The sequence below is a fragment of the Mauremys reevesii genome, linkage group 1 (assembly GCF_016161935.1).
Source record: "Mauremys reevesii isolate NIE-2019 linkage group 1, ASM1616193v1, whole genome shotgun sequence".
Lineage (NCBI taxonomy): Eukaryota > Metazoa > Chordata > Testudines > Geoemydidae > Mauremys > Mauremys reevesii.
The window spans coordinates 258,460,591-258,473,602 of NC_052623.1; the positions used below are offsets into that span (position 1 = coordinate 258,460,591).

At 45.8% G+C, this 13,012-nt stretch overlaps 1 protein-coding gene across 1 annotated transcript in view; it reads right to left on the reverse strand.

The window, feature by feature from the left end:
- Positions 1-11,062, reverse strand: part of AKR1D1 (aldo-keto reductase family 1 member D1) — a 47,400-nt gene extending 36,338 nt beyond the window's left edge. Inside the window, exon 1 of the mRNA XM_039520964.1 lies at positions 10,379-11,062. Within this exon, the coding sequence (XP_039376898.1) occupies positions 10,379-10,471 (93 nt within the window). The 5' untranslated portion in view covers positions 10,472-11,062. The remainder of the gene's footprint in view (positions 1-10,378) is intronic.
- Positions 11,063-13,012: the final 1,950 nt, after the last annotated feature.

Below are 13,012 nucleotides of genomic sequence, written 5' to 3' on the forward strand. Positions count from 1 at the left end.
GGCAGCTGAAATAGGGTAGGACAATTTCCTGGACAGCATGAGGACAAGGCAGCCTGACAGCCCCAGAAGTGGTCTATTAATTGGAAGAGAGACAAGGCGCGTGAGGTAATCTCTTTTATTGGACTAATTTAAGCTTGTCTCTCTCACCAATAGAAGTTGATCCAATAAAAAGATATTACCTCATCCACCTTGTCTCTCTACTATCCTGGGACCATCACAGCTACACTATGCTACATATGAATTGGAAGGGCAGCCACCCTGTCAGAAGACTCCAAGAACTCCTTTAAAAATGAAATCTTTCTATGTGGCCCCTCCCCAGTGTCTTCTGATGATCTCAGGAAAAGCAGGGGCACCAGCATCCCTGGTGACAGGGGCTAAGGGAAGTGGCTTGCAAGTCAGTTCACTCTTCAGCCCCTAATCAAGTTATAGGTAAGATTTCTGGGACTGTTATGAGGGTACAGGTGGAGTTTGCAGTTGTATCAGAGCTTCAACACCAAGCTAGCTGAGAGGTTGAACCAGCAAAAGCTTGGTTCAGTGAAGCCTAAAAAACAGCCAAGTTTCTTGTAGTATCATCTGGAGTTTTGGTGGGCCTGGCCTCATGAACAAGTGAAAGACTGAGGCCAAAGTTAAGCATGGTCCCCTATGAGCAGAGCTGCTACCTGTTTTTGCAGGAGGCTTATGCCATTCTAAAGAGAAACTAAGTCATGAGACACATTGTGGTGGTCACTTGAAGTGTGGTTCTAGCCTCAAGAAACTAGAGACAGACCCATCCCTAACTTCCAGATCAAGTCTGCTTCATTCACAAGTAATCAAGGGACCAGTTAGAGCCCTATAAATGGTTTTTAGGCTTCCAGTTGAACTAGGTCAACCTGAGCTTGGAGTGCTGAGCTCAGTTTTCTGTCTCACTTCTGCAATGTTGCCAACATGCAGGTTCATGACATTCAGTTCATGACAGCTCCTGTAGTCATGTGATTGTAGGAATCTGAGTTTTTGTTTAGCAAGAGTTTCTAGGCTGCCTGGCTGGGAGAAGAGCAGGACACTGTGAGCCCTACAGGCTCAAAATCTAGAAGGCAACTAAACAGAACCCAAAGGGTTTGCAAATCATGAGTCTTAAAGCCTCAGCACCCATATTAATGGTTCTGCAGGACAAGTTCTGCCCTTGGGTTGCACTTGTGCAACTTGGAGCAGAGTCGAGCCATGCCACTTAGCGAATGGCTTTTGGATTATCCACGACCCACAGTAGTGATTAGAAACAGTTAACACTCATGCTAGTCATTACAGTAAACGGCTGTGTGACACCAGTGTGAGCAGTTCTCCTATTTATCTGGTCACTCCTCAAGTGGTTCTGTCTGAAGAGTGGGAAATCCCCTCTGGTTTCTGAAGTTTACTATTTTTTCAAAATTTCTGCTGCTCTTGGTTAATATACCCTTGAATCGATACTGTGTAAATCAAGTTGACTGAAGTTGTCAGCCATTCACCCAGTTACAGCTAACATACAGAAGTTGCTATGTGTCAGTGCCAGTGGGAATTAACCAACAATCAGCATCAGAAAGGAGGGCAGTCTCAAGGCCTAAAACTCGCTGTCTCCCCAGCATTGTCTTGTGCTCTGGGAGCAGGGCTGGCTCCAGGCACCAGCGTAGCAAGCAAGTGCCTGGAGCAGCCAATGAAGAGGGGCGGTGCATCCAGCTCTTTGGTGGAGGGCCCCTCCCTCCCTCTTGGAGCGAAGGACCTGCTGCCGAATTGCTGCTGTAGAATTCTGAATTGCCGCCAGTCACGAGCGCGGCTTTTTGTTTTGTTTGCTGCTTGGCGCGGCAAAAACGCTAGAGCCGGCCCTATCGGAGTTTCCCACTGGACTATTCTTGCATATGAGCGGGTCTGCATGTGTCAAAGTGTTCTGAAGCCAAGCGAACAGTGCCAGCTTGGCTATTATGGACAGCGTCTCAGCTGGTGTACCTTGGCCCAACTCCATTGGCACCAGTTGACGATCAAGCTATTAATATTTTCACTACATTGAGTTTTACGCTTTGCAACATAGGACTATGCCATTGTGTACTAGAGTGTTCTGAAGAGGTGTACTAGCACAGCTAAGGTATTAAAAGAGTGCTCAAACTTAGGGACCGTTTCCTCAAACCTACACTGTATAGAACAGACTGAGACTTGAAATACAATTATGCCTGTAGAGAATCCATGCCTTTCCAGGGGCCAGGCTAAAAAACAAGTTCAGAATTGTGATACAACATTGGGCATCATTTTATAGGAAGATAGATTTCCGGAGTGGGGGTGGTAATTCCTAGAAGTACTTCATGTCCTGACTCTAATCTTTCAATGGCCTTCAGTTACATGAGTGTAAACCAGAATGGCCTTTTACCAACAGAAGTTGAGCCAATGAAAGCTATTACCTCCCTCACTTAGTCTCTCTAATATCCTGGAGCTGACACTGCTACAAAACCGCGTACAAGGATGCTCCTGTTTAATTGGAGATTCTGTATGGTGGCCATATCACTAAGTGCAATCTTTAGTTGGTTGCAGTTCATTAAACACTAAGTGCATGCACGGCCACTGAAGCAGTTGAAGCTAATGAAGAATTAATCATACAGTCTTAATTTGGTTTCTATAAAGAACTTGAAATTCATGTAAATAAGGTCTGCAATGTGGAGATTTTAGTAAAGTCAACTTCCCACATAGGGGAACATGACTCTCTCTGCTAACATAAAAATCCATTCATCTTAGAGTGTGGTATGATCTTTGCCAAAACCAAAGCTGTAGGGAGATACCAGGCTATTTTTGAGGGGGGGAAGGGGGTGTGTGTGGGTGTGGGTGTGGGTGTGGGTGTGGGTGTGGGTGTGGGTGTGGGTGTGGGTGTGGGTGTATATATATATATAAAGAGTCTGCATATTCTCCAATTTGATACATACCAGTTTGTCAAACTCTGCTTTTAGTGGCAAGGAGGAAAAATTCTGTCCCTTGACATTTATTGTGAATTCTCATGCTTGCCCCAGTTCACAGATTTGCTGTTTTCATGACAAGTCTTAAGTGATTTAGTTTCTTCCCTCTGTTAGAAATGGGAATTTTGACTTGTGAAAAAGTACACTGTATTGCAATAGATTTAATACAAATGTAAAGAGCAGGAGGCAAGAAATCAAGAGGAGGCTATAGACAAGAGAGGAGAGGACTTAACTGAGCACCAAGAGGAAAGACAGGAGGCGACAGAGATGCAGGTACCATCTGGAACAGCCTACAAGCTCCAGAGTTGAACAGCAGCAGAGTTGTACCAAAGGACAAACCATAGAATATCAGGGTTGGAAGGGACCTCAGGATGTCATCTAGTCGAACCCCCTGCTCAAAGCAGGACCAATCCCCAACTAAATCATGCCAGCCAGGGCTTTGTCAAGCCTGACCTTAAAAACCTCTAAGGAAGGAGATTCCACTACCTCCCAGGTAACCCATTCCAATGCTTCACCACCCTCCTATATTTTCTAATATCCAACCTAAACCTCCCCCACTGCAACTTGAGACCGTTACTCCTTGTTCTGTCATCTTGTACTACTGAGAACAGTCTAGATCCATCCTCTTTGGAACCCCCTTTCAGGTAGTTGAAAGCAGCTATCAAATCTCCCCTCATTCTTCTCTTCTGCAGACTAAACAATCCCAGCTCCCTCAGCCTCTCCTCATAAGTCATGTGCTCCAGCCCCTTAATCATTTTTGTTGCCCTTCGCTGGACTCTTTCCAATTGTTCCACATCCTTCTTGTAGTGTGGGGCCCAAAACTGGACACAGTACTCCAGATGAGGCCTCACCAATGTTGAATAGAGGGGAATGATCAATGCTAGTGCCAGACAAGTGGAGAACTAAGGGAGACATATCCATAAATATAAGTTTTGCCAGTGGTAAAAAGCAAGCAAAGTTCTAGTCTGAATTTAAAAAAAAACCTCACTGAGGATTGCCACTAAGTCTAGTTTGTTTCTTTAAAATATAAAAAGACCCAGTGATGCTAGTGAACATGCGCCCCTCCCCTTTCAAAGCCGCAGGAAGTATCTGCGTGCTGCTCCCTTTGGGGAACAAAGAACAAATCATTGGAATGCTCCTGTTCTGCCTGGCACTAGGAACACAGCGGCAGGCAGACTGCTGCTGCCGGGGGAGGGGGACAGACTGCTGTGCTGCTTTGCCATTCCTCAGCATGGAGAGCTCAGAGCTACTCATGATGCTGCTCTCAACAGATGAGGCAGCTGTGGGAGAACTGGGAGAGAATCCCAAGCTGTGCAGCGATCAGCTCTTCCTTCCCACAACACTGCACTGTGGGATACATACCCACGGTGCATTGCTCACCCCGCTGATGATGTGTCCCCAACGTGGACATGATCTGTCAAGAGAGGGAGCAAGTGTGAACACCCTTTGGTGATTTTTGTTTTATCAACTTTTGGGTGTCGAGATAAGTTTTGTCAACAAAACTTGGTAGCGTAGACTAAGGCAGCCCAGCTCTTCCCACTAGCATTGGTTCTGCTGCCTGCTACAAAATTATGCCTTGTACTGATGCCTGCTTCTGTGCCTCTTTATAGCAGCTGGGGGCCAATACTAAATATAGCCCATCTTTATCCACTCTTGGCAACTAGATCTCACCAACAATTCGATGACTTATTGGAGGAATAAGCAACAGACTCCCAAGCCCCAGGTTACTGTTTATAGAGCAAGTCCCAAGAGCAAAAAGGAGAAGGGGATGCAGGTTAGAGACTATTTTGCTTACACTGCATGTCATGTTCATTCACCATGATTTGTCATCAACTCTTTAAATATTGAGCCATGTAGCTTTTTAGCCTGATTGCATATGTAGAAAGTAAAGAGAAACAGAGATAGACCAGCTCAAATGAAATGTGGACTGGGGCCAGATTAGGTATTCCCTAGCAACCAAGCAAGAACTTTGAGATTTTTAGTGGATCCAGGAACACGGTCTACACCTCCTTCTTACTGCTTATGTAGGGAGGTGGATGTAGCATTTGCCACCCGCCCCCACATTTTGAAGTTAGGAGCCATCTGCCATCCCCAAATCAAGCTCTGAAACAAAGAAGTCCCACATGTGGTGCCTTAATAGCTCAGTGAAATTCTTGCCTCTTCACCAAAGCACTCCTCAAAGAGCCCAGGATGGAAAAGAATCCTGCAACCTAAGGTAGCAACACCTGTTTAGAAGATGAGCCAATGGCTTTTTTAGCCATCTCTAGTCACTATGTCCTATGCACTAGGTGCTTTAGAGGTGTCAGTAGGAAGATCGGACTGAGGCAACTTCCAAACCCAGCAAATATCCCTACTTCTTCCCTCAGATTTGATCCTAATCTGTCATGGAAAGATTAGGTGACCTCTATTGGCTGAATATTTATGCTAAATACACACAATGAGCACAATTATGATGGGAGTTAATTCACGTAGCAATTACTCACTCTGTTCTCAAATCCATTCAAGTGTGACCATTGAGGTTGGAGGCATTCTTTCATAAAGGTATTTCATTTTGCAGAATGACAAGGTAGATTCTAGTTAGGACCAGAAGAGGACATACTGGAAGTCTTGTGAGTGCTGCACTTTGGAGGCTTCCAGAAGCATCTGGAAGTGGGATAGCTCATCTGAGGTTTTCATTATGCTGGATGTGAGGTATTGTGGCAAAAGGACAGTTGACCTATTTTGAAGGGAAAAGGACTGAAGTTGACTAGTGACCCCTGCAGAGTTTCCCTTCTCCTCCCTACAAAAGGGCCTCTTGACTTCAAGAGCCCAACCTTGATTGTTTCCAAGGAGACCTCAAGATCTTTAGGAATCTCCTGTAGACTAACCTTTTTAATAGACCCAACAGCTACCTTGTTCTTTACCTCAGGTCAGTAATTATCAAGGTTGAGGCACAGATGAATTAAGACTAACATGGCCAAAGTCACCTGTAAACACTGGCCCTTGCACTCAGTCACATCTCTAAAGTGACTAGAAGGACCAATTAAAGTAGTAAAGCATTAACAAGAAAACCTTTTGATTATATTCTTAGGCTATAGCTACACTGGCAATTGAATGACAAAAGGTTTGTCTTTCAGAGGGGTTAAAACACACACAAAAACACAACCCTGAAAGATAAAGTTTTGGTGACAACAAGTGCCAGTGAGAACAGTGCTCTCCAGCCGACAATGCAAATGCCGCTCATTGGGGGTGGAAGTTTTTTTGTCAGCAGGTGAGCCGACAAACAGCGGCTACACTGTGTGACTTTTAGTGGCATGGCTGTAGTGACACAGCCATGTTGCTAAATGCTGTGTAGTGTAGACATAGCCTTTAGTTACTCCATCTCTGCAAGAGGCAGTAGCTATGTCAGTGGGAGAAGCTCTTCTGCCAACAGAGTGATGTCTATACTGGTGCTTAGGTTGGTATAACTGCGGTGGTTTTCAAACTTTTTTTCTGTCAACCCAATTGAAGAAAATTGTTCATGCCCAGTGACCCAACGGAGCTGGGGATGAGGGGGTTTGGGGTATGGAAGAGGCTCAGGGCTGGGGAAGAGGGTTGGGGTGCAGGGATGAGGGCTGTTGGGTGGGAATGAGGAGTTCAGCACATGGGAGGGGGGGTCTGAGCTGGGGTAGGGGGTCGGGATGTAGGAGGGGGTCAGGACCCTGGGCTGGGGGTGCAGGTTCTGGTCTGGAGCCAGGGATGAGGGATTTGGGGTGCAGGGGGGGTTCAGGGCTGGAGCAGGGGATTGGGGTGCAGGCTTACCTTGGGTGGCTCCCAGTCAGCAGCGCAGTGGGGGTGCAGAGGCAGGCTTCCTGCCTGTCCTGGCACCACGGACCACTCTAAGCCCCAGAAGCAGCCAGCAGCAGGTCCGGCTCCTAGGCAGAGGTGCGCGCGCAAGTGGCTCTGCACAGCTCTTGCCCGCAGGCACTGCCCCCCCCCCACAGCTCCCATTGGCCGGAAACCGGCCAATGGGAGCGTGGAGCCAGTGCTCAAAGCAGGGGCAGCATGTAGAGCCCTGTGCCGCCCCCACACACACACCTAGGAGCTGCACGTGCTGCTTCCAGGGCGCAGCGCGATGTCAGAACAGGTAAGGGCTTGCCTGCCTTAGCCAGGCAGCACTGCCAACGGGACTTTTAACAGCCTGGTCAGTGGTACTGACCAGAGCCACCGTGACCCATTCTGTAACCCAGTACTGGGTCCCGACCCGCAGTTTGAAAAATCACTGAACTACAGCACTCAGTTGTGGATTATTTCCACTCCTGTGTGATGTTGTTAAACTGAAGTAATTCTGTAGTGTAGATGAAGGCATAGGGGACTATACTCCAGTGAAAAGGAATTCTTTCACTGCAAGTGTGGCTGCTGATATTGAAGCAATACTGAATTTTTCAGACCATGGGTTATGGAAGATAAGGCACAAAGCCATCGCTGGAGGGATAAAAATAATTATTTTTGTACTCTTGGTCTGTATCCAGTTGATGAGGAAAATCCCCCTTTACTTAGAAAAGGCTTTCAATAAGACTATCAGATTACTTAACTGTCCAGCTCTGTTCCTGGTAAAATGTGTGTAGTATATGTTGCAGTTATAGCTATGTTGGTCCCAGGAGATTAGCGAAAAGATGGGTGAGGTAATAGTTTTTGTTGGACCAACTTCTGTTGAGAGACAGCTTTCGAGCTACACAGCGCTCTTCCTCCGGTCCTGAAGGCAGGATGACTAGAACTTTCAGGCAAATCAGCTTGTCTGTAGTGCAGTGCAAGTTAGTCAGGATATCACCTGCCAACTGACAAATGCCAGACTCTCCCTGCAGCTCTCCCAGCAAGTGAGCTGCCCCTCTCCAAACTGCTGAACCTTTAACCACTACCCACTCAGGTGTCCTGCCCTCTACCCTACCCTCTGACATAGTTACTCCAGCCCCTGTGAGCAGTGGCAGTGGGAGAGAGCTCTCCTATCAGCTTAGAGCCTCTGCACTAGCAGCGCTGCAGCTGCAGTGGTGCTGTGGTAAGCTCTGTAGTGTAGCCACAGCCCCAGTCACCAATGCAAAACACTCCTGCAATTCTCCCTAGCACATTCATTAACACCCACCCAGGAGCAGCAGAAGCTCCCTACAAGTGTGTGGGGGGGGGGAGGGGGAGGCGGCACCAGTGCCCAAACTGTGGCCTCTGCCCCTACAATGCCCCTTACCCTACTTGTTCTTCTCTGTCCCTTCCCCTGTTGCTCACCCTTATGGTGAATAATAGGATGTTTAAAAAAAAAAAGGGGGAGGAGGTTGGGGCCATGGTCCCTAGCCCCCCATTTGCACCACCCCCTTCTCCACCTCTCCCTTGAAAAGTGACCTGGCCCTTCTCAAAGCCTAGCCCCCTCATGAGTCCAACCGCCCCTTGCCACCCACACCTGACTCCCCTCCAGTTTACAGAGCGTGAGGCACCTGGAAGATGTTCTAAGGCTGATGTCCTAGCCCTGAACTTTAGGTGCCCAGAGCAACTGGTGCCAAGCAGAGTGTGAAGTGGCTGAAGTAAGGTGTTATATTTGCCAGATTGTTGCATAAACTGGGAGACTAGGGGGAGTCATTCTGCTTTGCTACAACATGTTTCACTTGCCAAAAATAATCCAGCCTTAACTTTCTATTAGCCACCCATCAATTACCTTCTGAATATTCATCTGATGGAATTGTAAAGCTGCTGGAGGACTTTAGGCCTCACTCCCCCCATTTCTAGGGCTAGTATCTGGGTGTGAGAACCCCTCACTGCTGTATCCCTTCTTCTGCCACAGCAGTAAGCATCATTAACTCAGACAATCTGAAGCCTTCAGTGACGATCACTCTTGTACTGCCTGCAACAATGCTATGTTCATTCAAAAGGGATTTTCTCTTTGATCATACTTACCTTGGTGTATTAAATTTGTTGGTATATGCTAAAGTACAAAGATCATTGTTGGCCAAGTAATCACCTTCACAGGAGGTGTGTTTTGGCTCACACTTAGTTGTTCATTTTCACTCCAATACTGTACTACAGGGCACAGGGTTCTGCCCACAATTTTTATCTCGCTTCACACAGGACAATGACACAGAGAGCATATGAAAAAAAAAACCACCTCTGTAATTTGAGAGGGAGGCAGTCAATTTGTTCATATTGCACTGCCCAGCGTGGAAACAGAAGAGATATCACGTATGCTTCCATGGCAGTGATGCAGCAAAGGTGGCAAAGGGTCTATGGGCTATATACCCAGGACATCACATCAAGGAACACAGACTATTTTGGAACCTTTTAAGCTTTTGGGAGCCACAGGAATCAGTATGTAGGAATCAGTCTTTGTTATAGGAATATGCCTTTGAAAGTGTCCAAGCCAGCTGTAAGATGGTCTACAAAAAAACCTGAGTTTTTCTTTTTGCTCAGCACAGCACGTCTGCCGACCAGCTTGCAGCCTCAGAAATTGCTTGCACTCGAAGGCTACTGAGTTTAGGGAAGGCAGATGGTCTCCCAGTGACTGTGCAGCAAGCATACGTTGCTCTCCAGCATCTGTCCCTCAACAGATTCAGCTGGAATCAGAGTTTCTGGGCACTCAGGACTAAGCTAAAGCCAGTCTGCAGCTGCCAAGATGACTAGCAATAATTTAAAACTTTCCTGATTAGCAGCTTGTGCAACCTTAATGAAGTCAGAGTTGTATGTGGCAGAATGTGTCAACAATACATATATAGGAGGACGGAGCACTGTTTGCCAAGTACACACCTATCTCAAAGCTAAGAGGTGAAAACGTTATATCTTATAACAATACAGCACTGAACTACAGTAAGACAAATGCCAGTTCAACCAGCCTGCCCTATCAAGTTTCAATTAAATATGCCTGTATCATGGTGTGTAGCTAGCTATCAGCCCAGATAACAAGTGAACCTCTGTGAAGTACTGAGGGTGTAAAATGCTGTGTCAACACTAGTGATTATTCAGTATTCCTAAAGAGAACAGATTACTTGGGGTAGGAGTTAGCCACTGCTTTAGTGAGCATTTCAATCACTGGTTGCCCGCTGTAAAATACTGAGTTGTGAATATTTGGAAGTTAGCAACAAAAAGAGTCCAAACTTTGCTATAATATTTTTAGTCCTTCCTGCTTTCAGGAGGTGAAAGCACCATTTGGTAACTGGAGGTTTTAAAGTCTGCACAGTCAATTGAATGAGAGGACCACAGAAGATGTTTGTAGATTGGCCACACTTTGCCTGAACTGCTAACAATCTTAAATTTAAAGAACCCTCCAGGATGCCCGCAGAAAGGCATTGTAAGGCACGTGCGTAAGTCAGTAGTGCCTCTGAAAGGAAAGTATCAACTTAACAGTCCTCCTGGATCTTTGTTCTCAGAACAAAGTCTGGCAGCCTGCTCCGCGCAGTAAGCGTGTTTATAAAAAGGAAAGGTAACGGATAGATACTTACTTTTCTGGGGTCAGCATAGGTGCCAAGGCCAATCACGGGGATGCTGTTCCCATCGCTCAGAGGTATGCGGTGGTTTGCAGCCGTTAGATTCATGATGCAGATGATAAAACACTTGACTGCAACTTTCTAACAGACTGAATGAAAGCGGCAAGAAGAGCCCACTTTGTGTGTGTCGCGTGCTCCGGGCTATGGCACTAGAGGGCGGGAGAGAGAGAACGAAAACTTCTGTTTCTCAACCTGCTCTGTTCCAGCAACACGCGTGCGAACGGCTAAGAGGAGCCTGGAGTAGCGTTTCCAACGTCATCATTGGACATGACTGACAGGCCAACCCAGGGTTACCCTTCCATTCTCCCGAAAGCAAATTTACAGGAAGGTGAAATATTAACTGCCGGCTCTCGTTAGGCAGCGGGGAGCAATTCAGCGCATTAGCGATTTGAGAGATGGTCCCAGTTAATCTTCATCAGAAGCAGGCGACTTTTCTTTTGCAGGTGGCTTTCAGTACCTGCTAAAAGCAAGGGTGTGCTCGGCGTTAAGGAGCAGAGAGAGGAGATTGAAAGGGGGTGGGAGGGGTCTGCCACTGTAAAACAAGACGTGTCTGTTTGCTGACTCCTCAAATCATTTCAGGGCTCGTCCCAGGAGGAAATAAGGGTTTTGGGAACAAGACATTGATCCTGTCAAACCAGGAGAAACCCATCAGCCTTTATCTCCATCTTCACCACCCCAGCGGTTTATGTGTCCCAAACCATTTAGAGCAGGAGCTGCTCTCCTGGATTAGCCTTCAGTCTCTTCTGCTCTCCCTCCCTCTTTCTATTGCCGCTCTAAGCAGGTGCGTTCAGATTATGCTAGTCCTTTCACTTTCAGGACTGTGGCCCATTATTTTATTAATGGAAGACTTGTTTAAAAGCCCTTGTTTACATCAGTCCATTCATTCCTTTGCTTTCAGGAGGAGAAATCCAGTACCCATCCCGCGTTGTCATTGTTTGCCTCTAGATCAGACCTGGCTAATTTATTCCCCTGCCCGAAGTCATAGGTCATCTTTTTTTTCGGGGGAGGGGGAGGGGAAGAGGTTGCTTTTCAGTCTTTACATTATTCTTCCAGTAATGAAAGGACAACTCCCACCCATGTGAAAGACTCACAAGAGCAACATTCAGGTTAGCATTTCAATCAATAGCACCAGCTGTTCATTGCTTTACATAGTAGTAATAGAGATTATCCCTTTGATTATTAATACCCCAGTTACTAGCATGAAGCCTCAGTCATTCCCATCACTTCTGTCTGTGCTAAACCTGTATTTGTAAACAGGCACATTGAATTTCCTTTTGAATCTTACTTGCTATTAATGCTGTTCAGAAACTCCACATTTAGGGTTTACTTCTCCAGCTGCTGCATGTGTGCACTCGAAGTCAATTGGAATTACATGTGCATCAAAACACGCAGGCGATCCCTTGGTCATTTTAGTTTCCATTTCAAATGCATTCAGCATGTGCCTTTTTCTGTAACTAATCTTCACACAACCTTTTTGTCCTCCCTGATTCAGGCATAAAAAAAAACCAAAAAACTTTCTCCTGATTACACTCATTTAAGCACAGTTCTGTCCTGCATCAAGCAAAAAAGTGTTAGACTCATTTAGTTGCAATCCACCAATCTATAGATTAAATACAAAAGGAGCGGGTGCTGGGGCCAGGATGGAAATAAGGTTCAGTCTCTCTTCTCAGCACAGAAGAGTATTACACCCTTCTCACCAGACATTATAGCACAGATTTATTTATTTATTTTTAAGTAGGCCTTTAAATCTATGATTAGCTGCCTAAAGGGCCTGATTTTTCAAAGGGAGACAGAGCATCCAACCTCTTCCATTGATTTCAATAAGAGCTGCTGGATACTTTAGGGAAGGGGGAGAGGAGAAGAGAAACAGACCAACTTATTTAGGTGGCTAAACACAGATTTGAGAGCTTAACTTTAGGCACTCTAAGTGCTTGAGTTAGTATATTGCAATCACAAATGATGGCAGCCATATACCCCAAAATAGCATTAGAGGCATGAAATAAGGAAAAAATGCTGAATCGATGAATGGTCCATCCACTGTGGGCAGAACTTCTCTAACTTTATCCTGTGATGATTTTCTTCATTTATTTATTCTGAATTTTAACACCCCCGCCACCACACATAAATAGTTCCTGCTCTATTGCAATAAGCTATCCCACATACCAATGATGTGCCCGAGGGGACAATCCCTTTCTGAAATCCAATGTAAATCTCTCCTTTTCTAATCTCACTCCATGCTTCTAGGTTATGTTCTTATCCCTCAGTGTAAATAGATTTCCCAGCTCCATTTGTGCTTCATCTAGTTATTTTCTATCCTATAATTAAGGTCTTGATGTTTTCACTCCACTTTTAAATCTACACATGTAGAAACATTTTATGGGTCTTGCCTTGTATCCAAATGAAATGGAGACGCAGCAGAACTATTCCTCAACGCCATCTTTGTGGGGTAGGTTATTTCACTGTTTATACATCCTAGCACCCCACTTCTTTGCTTTGTAGCAGGTGTTCAATTTGAAGCAGCATATATGAGTGTCACAGGCTGAACCTATTTAGGAGTGCACGGAGGGGAGAATGGCACTGTCAAATATG